This window comes from Vulpes lagopus, chromosome 5 (assembly GCF_018345385.1).
Source record: "Vulpes lagopus strain Blue_001 chromosome 5, ASM1834538v1, whole genome shotgun sequence".
Taxonomy (NCBI): Eukaryota; Metazoa; Chordata; class Mammalia; order Carnivora; family Canidae; genus Vulpes; species Vulpes lagopus.
Genome location: NC_054828.1, coordinates 102961321 through 102986209, shown reverse-complemented (window position 1 = coordinate 102986209; position 24889 = coordinate 102961321). Strand labels below are relative to the sequence as shown.

The 24889-nt window shown below is 38.2% G+C and overlaps 1 protein-coding gene across 1 annotated transcript in view; it reads left to right on the top strand.

Annotated features, from left to right (window-relative positions):
• Positions 1-2074: 2074 nt before the first annotated feature.
• Positions 2075-24889, top strand: part of ARHGEF33 (Rho guanine nucleotide exchange factor 33) — a 47883-nt gene continuing 25068 nt past the window's right edge. Inside the window, exons 1-8 of the mRNA XM_041754092.1 lie at positions 2075-2104; positions 3685-3734; positions 11062-11226; positions 11538-11659; positions 12622-12764; positions 15696-15755; positions 16571-16795; positions 21616-21745. Of these exons, the coding sequence (XP_041610026.1) occupies positions 2080-2104; positions 3685-3734; positions 11062-11226; positions 11538-11659; positions 12622-12764; positions 15696-15755; positions 16571-16795; positions 21616-21745 (920 nt within the window). The 5' untranslated portion in view covers positions 2075-2079. The remainder of the gene's footprint in view (positions 2105-3684; positions 3735-11061; positions 11227-11537; positions 11660-12621; positions 12765-15695; positions 15756-16570; positions 16796-21615; positions 21746-24889) is intronic.

Sequence of the window (24889 nt, the reverse complement as noted above, 5' to 3'; positions counted from 1 at the left end):
TTGCCCCTGCCAACTTATTATTTTGCTTTACAGACTTCAATATATGAATGAAAGGTTGTTTTTGTTTTTTAAAAAGATTTATTTATTTGAGAGAGAGACAGTATGAGTAGGAGGGGCCGAGGGAGAGGGAGAGAAAATCTCAAGTAGACTCTACACTGACTGTGGAGCTGACTCCGGGCTCCTTCTCATGACCCTGAGATCATGACCTGAGTTGAAACCAAGAGTTGATGCTTAAGTGACTGTACCACCCAGAAACTCCTGAATGAAAAGTTTTAATTCTGATTTCTTGAGGTATAACATGTAGCAAATAAAATGCATTCCATTAAAACATACATTTTATGAATTTTGACAAACTTATGCACATGTATAACTACTATCACAATTAAGCAATAGAACATTTCTATCACTCTAAAAAGTTCCTTGTGCCTCTGCCCAGTTAAGCCCCACCTCCTACCCTACATAATTACTGATCTGCATTTTGTCACTATAGATTAGATATGTCCTTTCTAGGCCAATGAACACATTTTTTATTATGTTTTCTCAATCTTGGATAGTGTTAATATATTTTGATAGTTTCAATCAGGATTCTTAGTTGCATCCAACAAAAAAGAGCTCTGGCTGATTTCAGCAGCAAAGGAGTTTGTTGAAAGGCAGCTCATAGAATTTCTGGGAGACTGGGGAACAAGACTGGATTATGCAGCCAGCAACAATGCCCCAAATCATAGAGTACAGCTGTTCTGGTGAGGAAAGCACCACAAGCAGCACTTGGAGTTACCTGAGCTCTGTACCACATCATGGTCACCACCACCACCCTTGCTGCCACTGCTGTTTTAGGAACTGTTTCTTAGAAAGTACTAAGTATGTCCAATATATCTGTCCTAGGAAATCCTTCTGCAACTTCCAGTGTCAACTGGAGTGAGTAAATCTGGGTGGCATATCCTAGGTCATGTGGCTTTTATGCATAAGCTGCAAGAGAGGCTAGAACATGCCACTTACAGCCTCTAGAGCAAGAGGTTTAATCAAACTTCATAAGATGGGAGGATTCCCCCATCATTGGAAGGGGTTAAAATTCTAGATGGCCAAAAGGAGGGCCAACGTCTACAATACTGACAGTTATATTTGTTCATTAGATTGCATTCTGAACTTGCAGCTTCATATCTAATGGTCACTACACATTTGATAACACCTCCTGTGTCTAAAGTGGCCTACCGGACTCCGAAAGTGGGAATGACATCATCAAAGCACTTACTGTGTAATGAAATAGAAGTAGATGTATTTGCCTTCATACTTGCTTAAGTTTTTTCTACTTAAGGTGATTTTCCTAAACCAGAACCTGTTAATAAAATTAATGGGTCTAAACTAATGGATTTGATTGGAAAAAGAATGTAGCATATTAAAAACCACTGTAATTTTAAGTAATAAATTTCATATTTATTTACAAAATACTTATCTTTAACTTTTTCTTTGAAGTTTTTACTTATTTATTCATGAGAGAGAGAGAGAGAGAGAGAGAGAGAGAGAGAGGACAGAGATGTAGCCATAGGGAGAAGCAGGCTCCATGCAGGGAGCTCGATGTGGGACTCGATCCTAGTCAAAGGTGGATCCTCAACTGCTGAGCCATCCAGGCATCCCTTACCTTAAACTTTTTTTTTTTTAAGATTGTATTTATTCATGAGACATACAGAGAGAATGGTAGTGACACAGGCAGAGGGAGAAGCAGGCTCCACGCAGGAAGCCTGATGTGGGACTCAATCTTGGGACCCCAGGATCATGCCCTGAGCTGAAGGCAGATGCTCAACTGCTAAGCCACCCAGGCGACCCACCTTTAACTTTTAAACTAAATATTAACTTGATATTTTTCCGAAATTACATAAACCTCAAGTTACCTCTAATAGCTGTGTTCATTTCAATTATTTTAAGTTAACACATAAAATAAGTCCAGTTACTTCACCAGTTCTTCCTGCTATCCCTTCTTCTTGATTTCATTTGACAGGTCCAGAGAAGAAGGGGTGGCCTGATCCAGGGACAATGAAGATGTAATGTTGAAGAATCAGCTGGAGGAAAGAAGCAACAGTCACCATGGAAAAGACAAAAACAAAGCAAGGTTAGATTTCTCCTATGTCTTGCTTTATATTTTGAGATGTAAGAAATGTAGGTTTCAGTGTTCTCTTGCCATTGTATCAAAACATGATAATATGTTACCTTGACTATTCTCATTTCCTTATCATCCTGTAATGACCACAAAGAGCACAAACTCGGTGCTAGAAAAACAGGAAATGCTATACATATAATTTGGTCTGAGTAGTTATCTTATTTTTCTTGGCAATAACTTTAGGACTTGCTTCAGGACAACCTGCTGAATGAGGCCAAGATACAGATTCAACTAAGAAACATCCAATACCCTCTAGGTTAGCCTAGAAACATAAGTGCTCTCTCTTTTCATCTTTGGCATATAGAATCAACCATATAGAAATAGTTTATCACCTCCAATTTCCAGATAAGGAAACAGTCATAGAGAAGTCAAGCTACAATCACAAAATGTCAGAGTTTGATCTGGGAGCCTGGTCTCTGTTCCCACATTCTGGTCCTTGCCATGATACCAGGCTGTTGGAACACAGTGTAAAATAAGCTAAATAATCTTTACCCAAGCTTGTGTGGGGAGTTTTGGTGATCTCAAACCATCCAGATTTTAGAGGAACAGCCTTCTATCTGTATAAGTTCTGGGCTGAGGTTATATATTATTTATGAACTTAATACACTGAGGGTGTTTCCTCTAAGGAAGGGTTTTCTATACAGCATGTCTTAGAGAACAATATACGTGTCCATGTAACCAAATATTTGCAACCAGTACTTTCATCTATAAATTGCTTGATTCATACAATGTGACCATTTCTCCAACAATGGAGATATAGTTAAATGGATGAGCTGTATGTTTTACACGGATTGTCTTGAATTCATGGTCAGCCAATCTGATTCTGAAAGGTACACTCTAAGCCAACCATCTTTCTCCCTAGTTTGTAGTGGTTTTTATAAACCTACTACTTCCTTTGTCTTTGCCCTGTGTTTTGCAATCTCTGTTGTTTCTAATATTATTTTCTTTTTGCCTGCATTCTTCCCAGAGTCTTTCCATTGACAATTCCCTTCTACCAACCCTTTTGCCCAGGAAGACAGTAAGATTACCCTTAACTGATCTGGGCAGTGACAGGAGGCGAGAGCTTAGAAGTTTGGCAAGGACATTTTATGCAGGCTTCCTGAGAACAGCAGAGTGATGATGGGGCAGGTGTCTTGTGTAGCCTTCCTGGTTATAGAACTACCCCCTCAAGTAAACTGCTGTCAGCCCCACGAACATGAAGGAAACCCTTCATGCACATTCCCTTCTGGTTGATTAATGATGATTAATCATTCAGTTCGGTTGAGAAACTTTCCCACTGTGGTAGAACATGTTTCTTTGTTTTGTTTTGTTTTGCTTTTCACTACAAGAGTTATATCAGGTAGAAATGATTAGGTCATTAGGATGTGAATATAGAAACCACCCTCACCAGCTTATGTTTTGTTCTTATATTGTTGGTTTCTTGTCATGCAGTCACAGATTTAAGATCCTCTAAGTCCCCTTTTCCTCTGTGTGTGAAGAGGCCAGGGACAGAGTGAGTTATATTCATTGAACAGAGCTCTTTCTTCCTACAGGAGAGAATGAACATATGCCGATGAATAATCCTTCCACACAGATTTACCAGGTAAAGACAATTAGATTGTTTTGAACACTCCTTGTGTGATAATGATGCTTGTCATTTGTGTATAAAATTTTCTAGCACTTGCAAGTGCTTACACATCTCTCACTGTGTTTGTTCACTTAACAGGACTCTGAGATAGGCAGGGGAGAGAGTGCCACTCATGTTGCACTTTTGAGAAAACTGTTTAGTGAAGAACAGCTTATCCAGGTTATAAATTATAGCACTATCACTTCCACGTCCACTTTGCTTTTCTAGCCTGTCACCACCAACACTATGGCCATTACATTGTATAATGCCATCTCCACGAGAGACGAGAGTGAAGGAGAGAGCAAGACCTGTTTTTGTTTGTTTGTTTCCTACTTTAACAGGGAGAATTGAGGACTGAAAGGGAGTTAACACTGCAAATGTTCAAATATGGTGATAGAAAAAAATTTAAGCTCCTTTTAAACAATGGAAATAATGTACAAGGAAGATACATATTCTGCAAAACATTTTGAAATACATTTGCAACAAGGATCACATGGGGCTGCTTTGGCTTTCTAAACAGTATTTGTTTGGCTTCTATCTTCTAAATGTAAATTTGAAGTAAAATTCTGTCCTTAAAAATCATGGGAGTTAATTCTGATGTAATTTGTAGTATAAAAGCAGCTCTGGCTAGGGAAATTCATGCTCCTCTCTAGAGTTAGGGCACTGTTCTCTGGATTGCAGGAGGAGGGAGAAAGAAACAACAGGGCTTGATGGGCTGGGAGAAAGGGTGACTTCAAAGTTGGTGGTAAAGTTCTAAGCTTTCGTTAGGATAAAGAGTAGTCTTCTGTAAAGGGCTACAGGAATCCAGAAGAGTGGAGAGTTTTAGGGGAAATGTTATTTAGATTTGTTGAGATTAAGTGATAGTAGAGTGAATATTTTCACAACTAGTTGCAAGATATATCATGCAATAGATCATTGCTGCGGGCCAATGAGGGCAAGCCAACACAGAATTATGAAAACATTTTTGTAATCATGTTGCTCCTAGACCAAAACCAGCAGTGGGAATGGGTAGAGGAAAGAGCTTCATTTGAATTTAATACGTATTTATTGAGCAGTTACTGTGTACAAAACCAACTGCTTGGCCTAATGAGAAATAACAGAATCAACAGATATTTGCAATTGATTTTTAAGTGTCCACCACCTGGAAAACATATACAATTAATAGTTCAAACAGGTAGGCTGTTGGAAGGATTACAACAGAGGGATGAATGAATATTGGCTGAAGGATTTGAACCAGGCATTTAAGGACAAATTGGTCGTTTGGTAAGTGGATATGGGGAAGGGTGTTTCAAGCAAAGGGACCAGCTTGAACAAAGGCCTGGAAGTAAGAGTGAGTCTTCACTCAGTGCTGATTTGATGCTGCACTTATCCATGACCTCCAAATGCCTTCCTTGCTCACCTCCTCTCTGTTCATATCTGACTTGTGTATGGCATATGAATGACTGTGAGTATGTCTTTAAACTTAGGTATGATTTAAAGTCTATTATAGACTTTATGTAGGTCACTCCCTGAATGTTGGCTAAATATAGCAGCAGTGGGGGATGGCCTCATTCTCTTATTGTATCACAAATCCAAGTACATCTGTTCACAGTGGAACAAATGAAGAGTGGAAGTGAAGTTGGTCTCTATGACCTCTGTGATGCTGTGATTATAACCCCATCCTTGTTTTAAAAGCATGCTTCCTAAGCCCCAGTCTGTTTACTCCAAGCAACATTTAACCAAAAGAAGATGAAGGAGAAGTAAAGAAAGAAGAAGAGGAAGAGGAAGGAGGGAAGCAGGGAGAGGTTAACTATAATAGAGTACAACCTATACCAAAAAGGGAGAGCAAAATATGAAACTTGAAGCAGAATGTGATGTGTTAGTCACTTTCCATCTATTTTATAGATCCCGACCTGATATTATAGTAAATATTATCTTGTTAATTTATTTATTTTTATTGTCTGTCTCCTTCTCTAGAATGTAAGCTCCAAGGGCAGGGATTTAGTACATCTTGCTCTCTGTTGTATTCTCAGCATAAAGTACAGTGCCTGGAACATAACACATATTCAATAAATATTAGTTGGATGAATGAAAGTATCTGCAAGATGTGTATATTGCTTTGAGCCAAGAGATATGATGTAGACATTTAGTCTGGTGTCAAATGATGTTTGGAAAATTGTCTGATTCTTCTTCGGGAAAAAAATAAAAGAAGAGATCCTTACTTCATACCCAAATCAAAATAAACTCAAAAATGGATTAAAGGGCTAGAAATTTAAAAATCAAACCATAAAAATTTAGCATTAGTGAATATTTATCTAGTCTCTGGATGTGAAACATCTTTCTAAGTGAAAAAGCACTGGAAGAAATCACAAAGGGAAGGCCTAGAGATTTCACCCACATCACAATTAAAAATTTTCCCAATGTATATCAATATATTTTCAACCTATTCAAAGGCCTATAACAAAATGGAAAAATTATTACAAAAAATACCACAAGGGTTTAATGATATACAAATAGTTAATACAAGTCAGTAAAAAAAGACACTTCTAAGACCTCAGTAGAGTGTAGGCAAAAAATACAGAAAATTTACCAAAGTAGAATTATAGACAGCTAATAAATAGGAGAGAAAATTGAGACTTTTGAAGCTTATGACAATCTGATTAGTGAATAATGAAATAATAATACTTAATTCCGATGAGTGTGTATAAATTAGTGGAAACTTTTTTTTTTTTAAGATTTTATTTATTCATTCATGAGAACACAGAGAGAGATAGAGAGAGAGGCAGAGACACAGGCAGAGGGAGAAGCAGGCTCCATGCAGGGAGCCGGATGTGGGACTCGATCCCGGGACTCCAGGATCACGCCCTGGGCCAAAGGCAGGCACTAAACTGCTGAGCCACCCAGGGATCCCCTAGTGGAAATTTTTACAAAAATTATTAGTTAAAATACAGTTAAAGTGTTAAAATGTTCACAACCCTAACTGGCTCCCTGTTCTTTGGATGGATTTGACCTCCTTGGTGAATAAGGTACATTGACTCAAATCAGGTCACAAAAGCCAATAGGAGAATGAACACTACCATCTCCCACTCCAGAATTATTACTAGAACTACTGAATGTGTGTGGATACACTGATTGCGCCTTAGCTCATGTTCCCTTTTATTTGAATCCAAGTCTATCCTGATTTTCTCTCATCCTTGGTCCACTGTACATAAGCTTCTCAAAATTCACCCAGTTTCTTCTCCAGAGTCAGATTGGTTGCTTCAGACTGATTTCTTCCTTTTGCACATAGATTTTAAAAATAAGATTGCATTAACATGAGAAGTGGTGGTGGGGGTCCTACAATCAAGGCAACAGATATGGCAACTGCACCATCTTGGTCCTAGCTCAACTCTCGCCTAATGATGTGAATTCCAACTGTGTTTTTGGCTCGCTTGTAGGAATGTAAACATTGCAGTTTCCTCCATTTATATTACTTATATTCTATGCATTTTGTTTTTCTAAATACACTAATTTAGCCCTTTGGATCAAATACTACCCAACATCCTTAAACTCACAGTAATTTCATATTTAGGAATTTATCCTAAGGAAATAATTTGAAACACATACAAAAATTTAAATAAAATGTATTGTAGATCAGCATTATTTATAATATTGAAAAATTATAAACAACATGAATTTCCAAGAAGAGTGAATGAGTGGATAAACTCTGGCACATCCATTGGTTGGAATATTGAGCAACCATTAAAAATAGACACTTAGAAAAAATTTTGAAGGCTATGAGAAAGGGTTTATAAGAGTGTTTTGCAAAAAAGGGGGGCAGAATCAAAATATATCTGTAGTATGATTTCAACTATATAAATGTCTGCACTTACTTTCACAGAACAAAACAGAAGGAAATATGCCAAAACATTCGCAATTGTATTAAAGTAAGGAGATTTGAAGTGATTTTTTTCTTTTTTCTTTTTCTCTCTAATGAAAATCATTTAAGAAAAAGAGTTATGGACCAAAATGACTCCTAACTAAAAAACTATGGGAACCAGTCCTACAGTAATAGGTTTCATCATTAAAACTGTCGTTGAAAGTTTTCTGCAATTTGTAAGTCCTGTTTGAGCCTCAGTCTCTTTTTGCCATTGAGGAATGTCTTCCAATACCAGAGAAATGAATTCTGCTAGGCCTGTGGTGCATCCAGGGATCAGTAAGATAAACTGGCACAACAAGCCTCATACCAGCTTCAATAATGCCCTGCAAGAATGTCATGAAGGGTCAACTTTTGCAGGGAGTGTAGAGGAGTAGATTTGGGAAATTTACTCTTGACTGTTCAAACGACTTGCTGCCCACTTTTTGTATTAAGTTATTGCATTTCTGGGGATTAATAAAGAGAACTAATATTAAGATGACAGTTGGCAGAAAAACTGTGTTTCCTCTGTACAAACCCTGGTTTGGGGGAAACCAAAGCAATTACGTTGGCATCCTTGCCATCATGTGCTGCTTCGTAGAGCCTGTAGTCAGGTGTTGTAGGAATGTGGCCTGCCATGTGGAGCTTTCTCAAATCTTGACATTTGTGACTTAGCCAGGATCTCAAGGCACAGGCACAGGCCCCTGAGTTTGCCCCATTGTAGCCTTTGACCTTGATTATGGAACAGAACAAAGGACAAATCTATGTGAGAAACAAGTTGGAACAACTTGCATAATTTATGAAAGTGTAGTTTGAGGGATCTTTGGTGGAAAAAAAAGATGGGAAGACATTGATTAAAATTGACCTCGAGAAGAGATCAGAAGCCAAGAAAGTAAAGAAAATTGAGCAACAGAAATTGAGGACAGGAAATAGGAAGAATTCGGACTCGTCTCCCCTATTTCTTTGAGCGTAAGATGCCCTCTGTGGTGCCCTAGGCTTCGAAGTACAAGTCTTCCCTGAACCTGCCTCCAGTGGGAGCCCGCCTCCAGCGGCAGGATGGAGGGATCATAACCTCTCTAGAGCAGCTTCATGAAAAAATCAACGAGATGAGGAACGTGTTCAACTCGCTGGAGAACAAGGTAGACACCCATTTCTAATCCTTGGGGTGGGCTGTGGGCTGTCGAATGAGAGAGCTGAAGGGAGAGCAGAAAAAAAAGATGTTACATCCGTGTCCTCAGAGTATTTTTTTATTCACAAGGAATGGCCAGTGAGTATTGGAAAACCAGTCTGTGGCAGCTAAAGATACTGAATCGCATGCATCTAAAGAGTAGCATGTTGGTTCAGGCGTGTGATGATTCTCACTAATGGCATTCCCTCCCTGGCTTTTCAGTGTTTGTGAAGCTGTTTATAAGGCAGTAGTGCTACTTCAGTGGCAGGTACCCAAGGGGCTCAAAGTAATACATAGGAAGGAAATGGGCTTATAGTTTAAAATGGTTTCAGAATTCTCAAGGTCCCCATATAACCAGATTGTTGGGGGAAACTCAATTTTTTTTGAGAGCTGGGGTTCTTCAGGCAAGGAAAAATCCTTTCCCCTAGGATCCTACTGCTGCCTTTTGGTTCCTGGGGGAATCTCTACATATCCCCCCAAGGGAGCAGTGATAATGAAACCTATTTCTGTTGGATGGTGGTTCCCTTTCTTTTTCAAACAGGAAATTTGAACTTACCTCAGAGCACCTGAATGAAGGTCAGGTTTCCTTTCTTCGATTTGAAAACTTGCACAATTTTTGCTTTGATGTTATATTGCCATCAGTTTTGTTTATTTTGTTCACTGAAGATGAATTTGCATCACGAGAATTACCAGATCAAAAGTAGTTGACCTGGTGATTTCATCCATTATGATGACTAGATTAGGACACGTACTAAAATCCATCACAAAGATTAATTAAAATTAAGAATGATTGGAGCGAAATACAGATTGCTCATGTTGTTTCTCAGGCTTCCAGCCCTGAACACTTGGCAGATCCCACTTTTATCTTCAGAATGATCTCTTTGGTTCCTCTTATTTCTTCCTATTCCGGGCCCTTGAAAGAAACCCTTGTGAGGTACAGTGAACCACAAAACCTTATATTTCAAAAATGTGGTGTAGGAGACCAAATAATTTTATAGTGGGAGGTATCTTTGCAAGTTGGAATCATTTGGATAACCAGATTCTGAAAATGTTTAGAAGTACACATTTGAAGGAATTTTGTTAATTTTGTTAAAAATTCTGTTTTGAAGAGAACTGGAGCCAAGAGTTCCTCTCCTTAGTAGAGTGTAAGATCATGAATTTCAAGAAAATAATGTTATTATCTTATTGTTATTATCTTAACTCTTTGTCTGTTGAAAATGCTTTTTTTTGTTTGTTCAATAAAAAAAACTTGAACTTTTAGAAGTGCTCCATTTTCTCCACATTTCTGTTTGTGCTTTAACTTTTTGATGTGGTACTTAAAGGGGGAGAAGAAATAAAATTTTTTGAACACCTTCAATGTACCAAGCATGCACTGTGGCAGGAAACTTGCCTACATTTATTCATTTAATTCTCCAGACAGCCCTGTGAAATAGGTGTCACGGTAGTTATTTTATGCATGAGGAAATTGCTACAAAGAGGTTAACCAACTTGCCTGAGGTCTTACTTCTTATAGGAGAGAGCTAGGATTTGTACCCTGACTCCAAAATTAATACCTTTTTCATGATGTGGAAGTTGACAACAGAAGTCCAATGTGTGCACTCCTACACAGCCAAGCTTGACTCTTGAAGATAATGCAACATCACTATCAACAGCGTGTTGAGCTCCTAACACTGTAGCTATTTCTTGCCACTGCAAATGCCATTTTCTCCTTTTCCACATCATCCAGTTTATATATATATATATATATATATATATATATATCCTCTTCCCTTTCAAAGAAATTCTTAGATATGCTTAGTTTTTACTCTTTTTATCATTTAATTTTTTAAAGGAAAAATAACTGAATTTCTTCATCTTCTTATAACACCAAGGATAATATGATCCACCCCTTCTTTCATGGGATTCAAAGAGTTACTGGATCAAGATTGTATTCAACATGCATAGTTGCCTTTCAAGTAAATCTCATTTTAATCAAATGTGTTAGAATAAACAGTAGCTCACAGGAGCACTTGTAAACTTAATTAATTGCTTGCTTGCTTGTCACTGTCAACTTCTGCAAGTGCTATATAAAAAACTCTCTTTTCCCTAAATGAATGGAGCTAAGGTTGCCTTATGTTGTCTAAACTTAAGTCTACTAGTAAATGAAATTTATAGATTTTTAGGAGCCTGGTTTCTCAAACAAAGGAAAATTCATGGGGCCAATAGTAATATTTATAATAGTTTCTAGCAAATTCAATTCACTCTTGGTGATTATTATTTAGTTGCAGGCCTTGGCCTCTGAACTTAAAACTGGTTTCACAGAAGCAATGCAAGAACTGTCAAGAATTCAACATGGAGAATATGCTTTGGAAGAGAAGGTTAAGAGCTGCCGATGTTCCATGGAAGAAAAAGTTACTGAGATGAAGAATTCATTAAACTATTTCAAGGTAGGCTCCTCTTCTATTTCCCTGCTAAGCAGAGAGTCACAGAAGTAGAAAACACCTTTTCGTGTGGCAGCCAAATAAAAGAATTTCCTTCTGACCCATTCACTAATTATCATGAAACAAAACTCTATTTCCTGTTTTTCTTTTTTGGATCTTGGTGTTAAAATTATAGGCCACAATAGAAATAAGATGTTCATCTCTCATTCATTCATTCAACAAATATGTATTAAAAGCTTACTGTGTACTAGATATCATATTATATATCCTTTCATCCCTTTTATCACATTAAATATGTATTGATTCCTATTTTTTAGGAAGAGTTGAGCAATGCCATGTCAATGATTCAGGCCATCACTTCCAAACAAGAAGAAATGCAACAGAAAATTGAACAGCTTCAGCAGGAAAAGCGAAGAGAATCTCGAAAAGTTAAAGCCAAGTGAGTGTTTTACACAAAATTGGCCAAAGGCAAACCCATAAGCAGTAGCTTGTAAAGTGACATGGAGAATACCTTCCCCAATACACAGAGAGCTAACTGCCTATATACTTCTGGAATCTGCCACTCAGCATGTGATCGAGGTTATAGAATAATAAAAATTGGTTAATATTAAAAATGGATGGTAATTATTACATGGAAAATGCACAACACAATAGGAAGTGAAATGAAAATGATATAAGATGGCATGTGGTATTTTATTTCAACTGTAAAAATGTGTAAGATAACAACTATAGAGATATATTTAAAAATAGTGACTATTGTCTTAATATAATGGGGTCACTAATGATTTTCTTTTTTTTATTCATTTTCTAAAATTTCTGTAATGCTACACCTAGTCTACTTCTACTGTTGAAAATAAAATTTGTGTTAATGTCTCAATCAGGTTGAATCAATTAAATTTCACCATTAAGCATATATGATCATTATTATGTTTTTCAATTATCGAATTTAAAATAGAAAAATGTGAAAATAATATTTCTGTGGCCCTGAAGAATGGCTTCGTGTTTGCAGCTGGAAGACCTGCTGCCTCTTGGTATCTTTGTGTTGCTTTGTTAAGTGAATGTACATTCTCCAAAGCAAATTATCATCATTGCAAACTGTAGAGATCCCGATGACAAGGAAGCCAGTAACAGAAAAGCAAAAAATATAAATATTACAATTAGGATGTGATTTGTATGTATTTGAAATCTTTTCTCCAGCTTTGGAGATGAATTAAATTGAACTCTAAGAACTGCTAATATCTAACTATTTTTAATTTACAAAAACAGCACTTTTGTATGGCCCAACCTAATAATTCAGAATTTTTCTTAAATTATTCTTTTTTTTTTTTTTTCTTAAATTATTCTGAACTGATTTTCTTCTTAACCCATCAGGCATTCAGACTCTTTGTTTTCCTTCCCCAGGAAAACTCAAAAAGAAGAACATGGCTCACAGGCTGGGCCTGCTCAAGCACAAGGAAGTCCTTTCCGTTCAATCAATATCCCTGAGCCTGTTCTTCCAAGTGAAGACTTTACAAATCTTTTGCCCTCTCAGGCTTATGAAAAAGGTACACTTTGCAAATCATGTTGAATTAGCCAAGCCTTTCCCCTTGATTCCTAAAGCTTAAGTAATAGTGAGAATGGGCTTATGTCCTCCATCCTTATTATAGGAAAATGATGTATTGCTCAGAATTTTTCCTCCTGTAACTGGAATTTATAAGAATCCAGAGGATTGGGCAGCCTGGGTGGCTCAACGGTTTAGCGCCTGCCTTCGGCCCAGGGCCTGATCCTGGAGACCCAGGATCGAGTCCCACATTGGGCTCCCTGCATGGGGCTTGCTTCTCCCTCTGCCTGCGTGTCTCTGCCTCCCCCCCCCCCCCCCCCCCGTGTCTCTCATGAATAAATAAGTAAAAAAAAAAAAAAAAAAAAAAGAATCCAGAGGATTCTACGAGATCAAGAGAATCTGCCCAATTTTAAAAGATTTTTTAAAAAAGGTTTTATTTATCAGAAAGAGAGAGAAAGAGAGCACAAGCAGGGGGAGCAGCAGAGGGAGAGGGAGAAGCAGACTTCCCACTGAGCAGAGAGCCCAACGTGGAAGTGGGGCTCAATTCCAGGACCCTGGGATCATGACCTGAGCTGAAGGCAGATGTTTAACTCACTGAGCCAGTCAGGCGCCCCTAAAAGATTTTCTTTTGGGGGAAAATACTTACCTGGGTTTTCTAAATTTCAAATACTAACCCTGGGAGAAAAATGTTACAAAAAATTATTCATTCTAATAACTCATTTTATTTTCTACACTGTCTCTCAATCCTCATCTCCCTGCATAAACATCTTAAAGATAGCCTTATTCTTAGCATAAAATTGTGTGTTCTGGTTTGTTTTTTTGTTTTTTTTTTTCCAGCAAGGTTTCACTGATAGGAGAAAATCATATCTGCCTTAACTGTTGGGCAGTGATGTCAGTGGCAATGTAGCTCTGTACCCCTCTTTCTCTGGATAACAAGAGCTGGTGCTGCCTGTGGGCTGACAGTCACTAGCCACACTCTTGGGCTGAAGGATAATAAAACAGATGCTAGAAAATTGTTCCTGGGCAGTCCTACAGAAACTGGGTTTCCATCCAGTTACCTCCATCTGTACCCATGTCTGGTTACGCATTTGCTACATCTGTGTATGCTCAGCACCGTCTAGCAAAGCACCTTGTATGCCAGAGAGTGTAGACATTAATGTTGTTTAGAGGAATTGTCCTCTCTCTCTCTCTCTCTCTCTCTCTTTTTTTTTTTTTTTTGGTCACATATAGAAAGTCTCCAAAAGAAGCTCAAGGACTTCTTAATCAATTGTAAGCTCCTCAGGGGCAGGGTTGGTGGTTTTCTACCCTTATGCCTTAAGGCACAATATATTCCTAGACAATAAATCTTTTTTGAACAACTAAATATAAAAATATAAATAAAAAAATCTAAATCAGATGGCTTTTAATCAGTTTAACTTCAAAATATGAAAATGCTTTTTTTTTTCTTTTTAGTACCCCTTTGAGTAGTTACTCTAGAGACTGATGGAAAACTCACCAACCCAACTGGGTAATGAGTGGGTTAATCACAGGTGGTTCTATTTTCTTTGCTCCGTGTCACGAAGAACAGGATATGAAAGGATAGTCTTATTAGGATAGAATACAGGATGGCCTTGAAAAGTAGAGGTCAGATCAATGCCAGGTCTAGGGAAGTTGAACATGTTCACAAGATAAAAGATTAAAAATTTTATATTCAAAGTGTTCAGATGGAGTTCAATTAGCTGTGTGGTGGCAACTCCTCCTTCCTTCCCTGTTATAATATGCATGGCTTATATATTATAGTTTATTCAACCAAGTTACTGCAGAATTTGGAAATGATGTGCCATAGTAAGAAATTCTGGGTATGATTGGTGGTAGGTTATGTTAAAATTCAGGATCTAAGGGCTAAACTTTCAGGAAGGGTTGGCTTACTCCCTGTTAATCATAAAATGGCTCAATTGTTGTTTATTGCTCCAAAATTCAGTAGCTTAAAATAACAAACATTCATTATGTTATAGTTTCTTTGAGGCAGGAATCTGTGGGTGCCTCTGGCTCCAGGTCTTTCATGAGATTGCGGTCAAGGTGTTCCTTGACCGCATGGATTGTTCCACTATCCATTTCTCTTTCCTTCTATCCATCCATCACCCCAGACACAGATTTAGATGGTGGGAGATGGTAATGAACAAAACAACAAACATTCCTGCTCTCATGGAGCCTTTGCTCTGAAAAAAGCAGACAATGAACTGAGACAGATAAAATGTGTAGTATGTTAGTGATGAGAAAAATAAGGAAACACAGGTATAATTTTAGAGAGGGTGTCAGGTAAAGACCTGAAGGAAGTGAGAATGTGAGCTTATGCATACTGAGGGGAAGAAAGGGATCAGCCCGTGCCAAGGTCCTAGAGGGGACATAATTGAGATGTTCAAGTTGGAGAAGGAGCAGTGGCGCTAGAGCAGAGTGACCAAGGGAGACAATAGGAGATGAGGATTTAAGAAAAGAAAAAAATAGCAGGCAGAGGAGGGGGCAGATATTTTAGGGCCTCATGGTCATTATAAAGCCTTTGGCTTTTATGCAGACACAGGAATCCATTGCTAAGCAGAGGAGTGACAGGGTCTGACTTAACATTTGAACAGCATCATTCCAGCTCTTTTCATCCTCACCATCCTCACCATCATAGTTAGACAATAATTTAGTTCTTACTCTGTGCAATTTACACATATTAATTGATTTAATTCTTTGGAAGTCTATGAGGTAAGTGCCACTTATTATATCTTCTTACAAATGGGAAAACAGCTTGCCACTATATTGATATTTATTTTATTTTTTTGCTGCGCTGTCTCCCTTAGTAAACTCTGACAGTTTACTGAGGGAGAGAGCATAAAAGAGAGCATCTCATAGAAGATGGCCAGCTCCTGATAGTGGAATGAAATACTGATTGAAAGCTTTCCTTTCTCTATAGCCCAAGAGTCCAGATCCATGCATGTGGGAGATAGTAATGTGAAGGGGATGATGGGTCCTGGTAAGTAGCTCTGTTTTTAGTTCTCTTCTCTTCTAGCAATATCTACCCTTTCCCTTCTCTTATTCCCTCAGGCCCAAACCAGGCTTGAAAGAACTCAGGCATGAGTTACTAATGGTTACTAAGAATCCAAGATGTATAGTGGAGTAAATCAGTGACTCAGTTAAACCCAAGGAGACAGAAGGGGTGGAGATGTTTAAGACAACCTAGTATTGTCGGTTCTTTTCGGCTCATTTCAATTATCAATGAAATAATACTCACTGACAAACTCACAGGTATACGTAGCACGACATCAGTTTCTTACGGACACATTTTATAGTTTATTTAATTTAAAGGTTATTTACTTAATATTGAAAATTCATCTGTATTTTGTAAATTATTTCATCTTCCCACCTTCCATTCTTCCTTCATTTTTTCAACTTACCATTATGGAGCCAAGGAAGACAAATTCCAAAAGAAAACATTGCTTTCCGCATCTTTCTTATTCTGTATTTTTTCCCCTGGTGTGCTCACCTAAAAGGAAGGAGATATAAGGAGTCAATGCATACTACTACAAATTAATTATATTATTTTATAAATTTATTTGTTTAAATGCCTTATTTAGTAGAGATTACATACAGAGACTAGAGGATATATATATAGGCCAGAAACAGACAGAGGTGATCCTTTGCAACTGTGGAAACTTTTAATCCCTAGTTGATGTATTTAATCCTCAAGGGATAGTTTGTACTCAAACAGGGGCATGATATCTATGAGTTCATAACAAATATAATTTGTTTTTAAAAAGTTGGATCTTGATGGCAGGTGTTATTTTTCAGGAATGAACCCAACAACTCCAGAAGCAGAAGAAAACCTAAAGTCTTGCCTCTCGGCTGATATCCAATCCAAGAGCCATCTCTCATCTGGTGTGTGGAGGCAGCCTAAGGATGGTAAAGAATGGGGTGACGAATATGTCACAAAAGACCACCCAGATAAACTCAAGGACGCTGGCCAGGGCAGACACAGCTCCTTGGAAAATGTTTTATGTGAAACCTCTTTAGCTGGTAAGTCCCAGGAGGAAATATAGGCTGAAAATTTGAAGAACAGGAAATCTAGTGGCTAGAACCCTTGCAATTTAGATTCAGTGGACCTACAAGACCACCTGGTATCTGATTTCCTTTTCAGACAAACACTAAAGCCAATAGAGATGAAGGGACTCACCTGAGGTCACATGGCCAGCTTGGGACAGCCACCTTGATTCTGGATATCCATGACATTTAGTAATGCAGTGCCTTGGGAGGAAAAAAAGGCATAAAGTTGTTGAAGAGGGCAGAATTTTATGATTTATTCAGTGGTGTGAAATCTTCAGTATGTGCCTCTTGCATCAGTAGTCTACCACCAAAATATCAAGCACTGCAACAGGGTCTGCCCTCCCTCCCTCCCTCCTGTTTTCCTTCCTTCCACTCCTTTGAATCACAAGTTGCTACATAACACTCATTATATGTCATACAACGGCATTTCTCTCCAACTATTTTGTGGAAGATAATTTTTAAAAATTAATTTTTACTATCAAACACATGAAAAATTAAATAGTACTAAAAGGTTTATTATGAAGAAAACAGTAACCACTTTACATAGTTTTCAGTTCCTTCTGGTAATTGCTTCCATGTTTTCAAACAAGTTTATGCTGCCTTTTTTTTTAAAGATTTTATTTATTTATTCATGAGAGACACACAGAAAGAGAAAGGCAGAGACACAGGCAAAGGGAGGAGAAGCAGGCTCCATGCAAGGAGCCCAATGTGGGACTCAATCCCAGGATCCTGGGATCACGCCCTGAGCCAAAGGCAAATGCTCAACCACTGAGCTACCCAGGCGTCCCTACTTTTTTTTTTTTTTTTTTTTTAATCAGTACCTTACTGGGGGATAATTTACATACAGCAAAGTTCACAAAGCTTAAGTTTAAGTTCATTGACTTTTTATATATGTATATATACCCCTTGTGATCACTACCTGGATCAAGATATACAGTATTTCTGTTACCCCAGAGAGTTCTCTCATGCACTTTACCACCTGAAGAACCACTATTCTGACTCCATCACTGTAAATTAGTTTTGTCTGTTCTTGAACTTCATACAGAGGGAATAATACAATGTGTACTCTTTTGAGTCAGGCTTCTTTCAATATAATGTGTTGTGTGTAATTCACTCAGTAGTGCATTCCTTTTTTCAGTCACATTGAATAAATTTACCATAGTTTGCTTATCTGTTTTCTTGTTGAAGGACATTTGGATTGTTACCAGTTTAGGGCTATTATAAGTAAAACTGAAATGAATATTGTACAAGTCTGTTTTGGATGTATGGCCTCATTTGTCTTGGGTGTACACGCAGGAGTAAAATCTCTAGATTATGGGATAGGATTAGATTACACTTTGAAAGAAAATATCAAAGTTTTCCAAAGTGGTTGGGACATTTTATATTCCACCCAGTAATGTCTGTGAGTTACTAGATGGAATATAATGACCACAGTTAGTTAGTATGGTCAGTCTTTTTAATTTTTGCCATTCTCATAGGGGTGTACTGGTATTGTAGTTTTAATTTACACTTCCCTGATCACTAATGATGTTGAGCATCTTTTCATGTGCTTATTAGTTATTTGTACATCTTCTTTTATGAAGTGCCTATTTAAGTTCTTTGTTCAACTTTTATTTATTTATTTTAAAAGATTTTATTTATTTATTCGTGAGAGACACACAGAGAAAGAGAGAGGCAGAGACACAGGCAGAGGGAGAAGCAGGCTCCATGCAGGGAGCCCGACATGGGACTTGATCCTAGGTCTCCAGGATTGGGTCCTGGGCTGAAAGTGGCACTAAACCGCTGAGCCACCCAGGCTGCCCCTTGTCCAACTTTTAAAGTGCATTATCTTCTTATTATCAATTAGTAGAATTTCTTAATATATTTTGGATATGAGTTCTTTATTAGACATCTGTGTGGTGAACATTTTATTCCAGGATGTGGCTTGCCTTTTCACTTTCTTAATAGTCTTTGGTGAATAGATGTTCTTAATTTTGATGAAGTTTATCAATTTTAAACTTTTTATATAGATTCTAACTTATGTGTCCTTCCAAGAAATCTTTGCCTATCTCAAAGTTGTGAAGATATTCTAGTATGTTTTCTTTGAGAATTTTTATAGTTTTAGCTTTCACATTTAGATCTATTATCTTTTTTTAGATGTTTTTTGAGTAAACTCTACACCCAATGTGGAACTCAAACTCATGACACCAAGATCTAGAGTCACATACTCTGCTAACTGAGCCAGTCAGGAGCTCAAACCTACTACTTATCTTGAATAGATTTTGATGTATGGTGTGAGGAAAGAGTCCGAGTTCATTTTTTTCCCTATATGTCTATCCAGTTGCTTGAGTACCATTTATCAAAAATATCTGTCTTTCTATATTAAATTGTGTAGAGAGCATCAAGTGATTCATATATGGGTGGGTCTAATTCTAGACTCTATATTCTTTTTATTCCAATTAGTAGAGAATTTATATCTTGTCAGTATTGAGTGTTCCAATCAAAGAACATGGGATATGTCTCCCTTTATATAGGTCCCCTTCAATTTTTCTTAGCAATGTAATGGGAAATCTATCATTTACATTCTTCTTCTTTTCCCCCACCAAAGCATTTGCCCTAGAGACCTCTATCATCCTACTCCATCCTGGTCTGTTGCACTGCTGCCATCCTGGGACTTCCCACTCTTCCTAAAAATTTCTTTCATAGTTCTCCAATGTCAGATTCCTGTTTGTTTGCTTTTATCTTGTGTGTCTTTGTTGGTTTCTTGGTTTACTCCTTGTTTGATGGAACTCATTGTCCAGTAGCTTCTACATACTTGTTGATAATTTAGGTGAATACAAAATATTTTTTCCCTCATCATTTTGAAGCAATTGTTCCATTGTCCTCTAATGTCTAATGTTACTATTGGAAAGTCCAATACCATTCTGATCCCCAGTACTTTGTTTCGATTGTTCTTTCTGGTAATTTTTAGCATCTTCTTTTTACCTTTGGTGTGCTAAAGTTTCACAGAAATTTGAGTCTTTTTCATTAATTATGCTGAACACAGTAGGGCCCTTTCCTCTAGAAAAGTGTGTCCTGGTATTTTTTTCTATTATTAATTTGATAGTATCTTCGCATCCATTTTCTTCTTTTCTCTGAAATTTCTAATAACTAATTTGATGTTGGGTCTCTTGGATTGATGTTCTTCACTACCTCTTCTTCACTTCTAGTCTCTTTTTCTTCAACACGTCTCTTTCTTGTTTTGGGGAGGAGTGAGGAAGAAGGCAGGAAATCTCTTTGACTTTATCTTCCACTCTTTTCTCTTTGAAAAAATGCCAAAATTTCTTCTTCTTCTCTCTCTCTCTCTCTCTTTCTTTTGGAATGTTCTCTTTTCTTAAAAATATAGCATACTGTAACTACTAAATGGGCAGAATGTTTTTCTCTTATCTCTTTGAGGATATTAATTATAGGATTTTAAAAAGAGATTTATTTACTTATTTTTATATATGTAAGGAGAGTGCGCAAGTGGTAGGAGGCACAGAGGGAAAGAGAATCCTTCAGCAGACTCCCTGCTGAGTAGGGAGTCCAAGGAAGGGCTCCATAGATCCCAGGACCCCAAGATCATGGCCTGACCTGAAATCATGGTCGGCACTTAACCAACTGAGCCACCCGGCTGCCCCTTAATTATAGGATTTTTAAAAAGTTTTGTTTCTGCATTGTCTCTTTTTTACTTAATGTACAATTGACATATAACATTATATCAGTTTCAGATGTACAACATAATGACTTGATATTTGTATATATTGTGAAATGATCACCACAATACATCTAGTTAATATCATCACCACACATAGGTAAAAATTTCTTTTTTCTTTGAGGAGAACTTTTACGTCTACTCTTTTAGCAACTTTCAATTATGCAAGGCAATATTATTAATCATAGTCACCATGCTTTACATTACATCCTCTGCATTGTCTCTATTCAAAATGCATATATACCTTTTTTTCTCTTTTTTTTATGGTGTAAGGTTGATTCAAATGTCTGAGGATTCTTGGCTGATATATATATATATATATATAGCCCTAAATAAAAAACCTGCAAGATTCTATATTGGCCAAGCTTATCAGTTAAACAGGCTTCACTATAGGCTAAGCAGGTAGCAAAATAACTTTTTGGTAGGTGACTTCTTTATGTCAGTGAGTGTAGGTCTTTTTCCCTTGGATAGTTTAGTTTCTTTGGTGGAACATCCTCCAGACTCCTGCCTGGAGAGTATAAGTCTGTCTACTGGTATTGTGGGAAGACCTGCAGGGGAAGGGGCTGAGAAGAATCTCCCCAATCACTATGCAAGCCTTCTCTGAGTCCCCTTGTTTTCATTTTGGCATCTCAACTCTTCCTTCTATGGTCGGATGTCTTTAGTCCAGACCCCAGAGATAAGGGCCCCTCTAGTTTAATTTTTCACATTTTCTCATGGGGCGTAAATGAGGAAGTCATCTGGCCTGGGAGTAGGGGACTGGAAGTCCAATTGCACTTTATGAAGACTTGTGTCCTGTTTTCAGCATTGATCTTTATTTGCACTTTCTATGATGCCTGGTGCCTCTACTCCTTGAGCCTTTCTGCTTCTCAGCAGATTTTCCATCTGCAGACAAGAACACCACAGTTTTGTGCCCTTACTCGGCTGAATTAATTACCATGCTTCCACTCTGTTTACCATCTTCCAAAAACTTGCCGATGTCTCTTTTTATTGCTTTCAATGTCTTTTTATTGCTTTCTATCATTTCACAGAGCTTTGGAAAGGAGTGGTTGACAAAAATTCCCTCTTTGATTTGTTTTTAAAGCTAAAAGACAGACTGTGGCTCTAGAACTCCTTGAATCAGAAAGAAAATATGTCATCAACATCTCTCTGATCCTGAAGATCAAGGCAACATTCCAAGGGTCAGATGGAAAGAGGAATTCCAAAGAGAGAAGGTATCCATTGTATTCATTGCCTTTGATTTTCAGATTGATTAAAATTTTAAGGTAAGTTGTTTATTGTTTTCACTTTGGGAATTCTGGGACCTGCAAAGAGTTCCAGAAATAGTCTTTGAAGAGAGTGTAGGCAGTGACAGCAGGTAACCCCTGGCAAGTCTTACATTTAGACTTATAGCAGATAAGAAAAGGAATATAGTCTCTGAGACCTTCAGTGTTCCTGGCATGTATGTAAAGAACCTAAAGGGAGAATAATGTTCCAGTGAGGGAGACATTGCTCTCGTTGCCATCTGCATGTCCTCCTGGGATCACAGGTCTCATAGAAGTAGAAGGGAATGGATGCAATGTAGGTCTGGAGCATTAAGTGGCCATTAGATACATGGCAAAGGGCTGAATAACTCTGGACTTGGATCTTTCTTATTTGTTCAGGTGATCCCATAGTACTAGACGGTGCACAACTGGTGTGTGTGTGTGTGTGTGTGTGTGTGTGTGTGGTGAGGCAGTGCTTCCACAGGGTCTGCAGTATATTATAACAGCATGCTAGCTCCAAGATTACAACACTCCTTGATTGCTTCTGCTCATAATCTTTATATCTCCTCTGCTTCTTCTCCTTTGAGAAAAACAGGAAGGAGGAAACTCTGATTTGGTGGAAAAGACTAACATAATGAAGATGTAATCAGATTAGTTGAGGAAAAGGCCAATCCAAAAACTGGAAGGTCTGAATTACGGACTCTTACAGATAAATGCAGCAGTAATAGTTTAAACAGTCTGTCAGGTAATAGACCCTGGTGGTTCACAAACTATGAATCCTTCTAGGGAAGTCCCTAACTGCATTTTCCTGCTCTTTACCATTCCCCAATTTTACTTGGCTTTGCAGCTGCCAGAAGCATACCTAGTTACCAGAACGCAATGCTCCCCCTTTCTAAATGGCTGAGGTGAGGGAATATTCCCTGACAAACTCAAAAGTGGCTTGACTATTTTCAAGAATCATTTTACTGCAAAATTGAAGTAAGCAAAGTATAGAAAGTAACAAGGAACAGAAAGAGTGGTGTGAGCTAAAGCTCTGATCACTAGTGGCCCTTGATGGGGCTTCACCCTCTCTCAGTGGCCACCCAGGTTCTTTCCAACGCTGGTCATTCCTTCCCAGTCTAGCCACTTGAATCCCCTGCTAGACTCCAATCTGGCTTGCCCTACCCTCCCACATTGCCCCTTTGGGCCTCTGAGAGGTCTCCACAGCCTCTATTGGAGACCTAGCCTCTATTTTGCCATTGCTAGAGACCTGCTCGGTTTACATTAATCAAATCTAAAGGCAAGTCTACCTTTTGGTGCAGCAATGCTTCCACATCTAAGATTCTGAGCCAGCAGAATTTCTTCCTTGTCTCTGAAAATCTAGGGATGGGGCATGGAAAGAGAGAGAATTATTTACTCTGGAACACAGTAAACAGGCACTTTGTTTATAACTTCATGAAATCTGCCCCAGAATCCTGTGAAGCCTACCTTATAGATGAAGAAACTAAGGTTCAGGGGGGATTTAAAGCCACATAGTTGATTAGTTCCAGACTTTGGACCCAGGCTCATCTGCTCCTGTCCTTGTGACCTTTCTACATCACACTACTTCCCTGAGAACCATATCGTTTCAAAGACGTCACCTGATTAATAGCAACATGTCAAGTTTCTCGGCCAGAAGCGTACTCTGTCTGTCCGTTTCACAGTGTAGGGTTCCCTCTTAACAGCCCAGATCTCAACTCCACTGTCAGGAGTCCTTGACTCACTGAAGCTCTCTTCTACTTGCCATCACTTCCTTCTCCTCTAAGATCTTCTCCCATGACTGACCGATGACTGAGGAAGGACTGAGCTCTCTCAAATCCCGAGATTAGAAAAAGTTTAAAACTATCACACAATCCTCCATGAAAATAAGAAAAATAGTTATGTCTCATATCTGTGCTAATGCTATTCATGTTAGTTATTTGTTGAGCTAACCCTCTTTTTTCTTTTCATAGCTCAAGACGAAAAAGCTTTCAGTCAATATTCTTAGTACTCATGCAAAGACTCTAGGTCCGAGCTTTGCAGTGTTGCCATTTTTCCACCCCAGGGTTGGATTTCTTTTGAACTCCTTCACTCACTACATTTCTTCTTTTTTCTAAGCCTTTCTGAAGCCTCCATGTGCACTTTAAATAGGCCAGCTGAATGAAGTAACACAACAGAATGAGATGATTCCTTTTCCCTACTGGCATTTCTCCCCATGCAAAGATGAAAATAAATTGTAACATTTCCTATTTTTTCCATTATACATTACAAGCCACCAGCACTTTCTACCCCTGCTGCAAAGTAACCTGGGGGTAAAAATAAAACCCACCGTAACTACAACCTGCCACTCAAAACTGAGGTTGCCACCTCTTCTCAAATCTATAAAATAAAACTTTAGTTTTTCCCTACAAAAAAGTAAAGCCCTCAAGAGCCTCCTCACCCTGTGTCAAGCCGGCCCTGCTCCTGGCTGAACGAAAGGAGGTTGAGCCGCCAGCTGAGGTCTTGAGTAGAACTTGTGGGCTACTGTTCATTTGTTGGAGGATCACAAAAGTTGCAGTTCTTGAATATTTCTGGTATGATTCCCCTAGATAGAGTTACAAGCTCAGGATCAAACAGTCCTGTCTGTCTGAATACTTGTGAAGAAGGGCAACCTCAGCCTGAAAGTATTGCCAGTCTTCTAAGCTAAACTCCAGCTCCACATTCACCAAGCACTCAGTATGCTCCAGATCACCACCAGGTGGCACATGCTTCATTATCGATGCCCCTCAAATGTGGTTACATCCCACTGTTGAAGCTCAGGAGTTATTTTGGCCTAAAATTAGACAGGCAAGAGTTAAGTTATTAATTTGAAACTCTAACTGGGTTTTCCTTGATTGCTTTTGGTTTATCTCCCTTGTTTAAGTACTGTATTGTGAAATAACTTTGAAGGTTTTAAAAAGAATAAACTACTCATGTAGTTGCTAGAATTTCATCCCTTGTAAGGAAGAGAAAAGAAGTTGAGTACTTAATACTTTCCTCCTCATGAAAAAGTTGTCTCTAGGAATCAGGTCTGGCTCTAGGCAAAACAATGAAACAGGTTATGTGTGTGTCTATACTGCTTGGTTGCTTCTTTCTCCT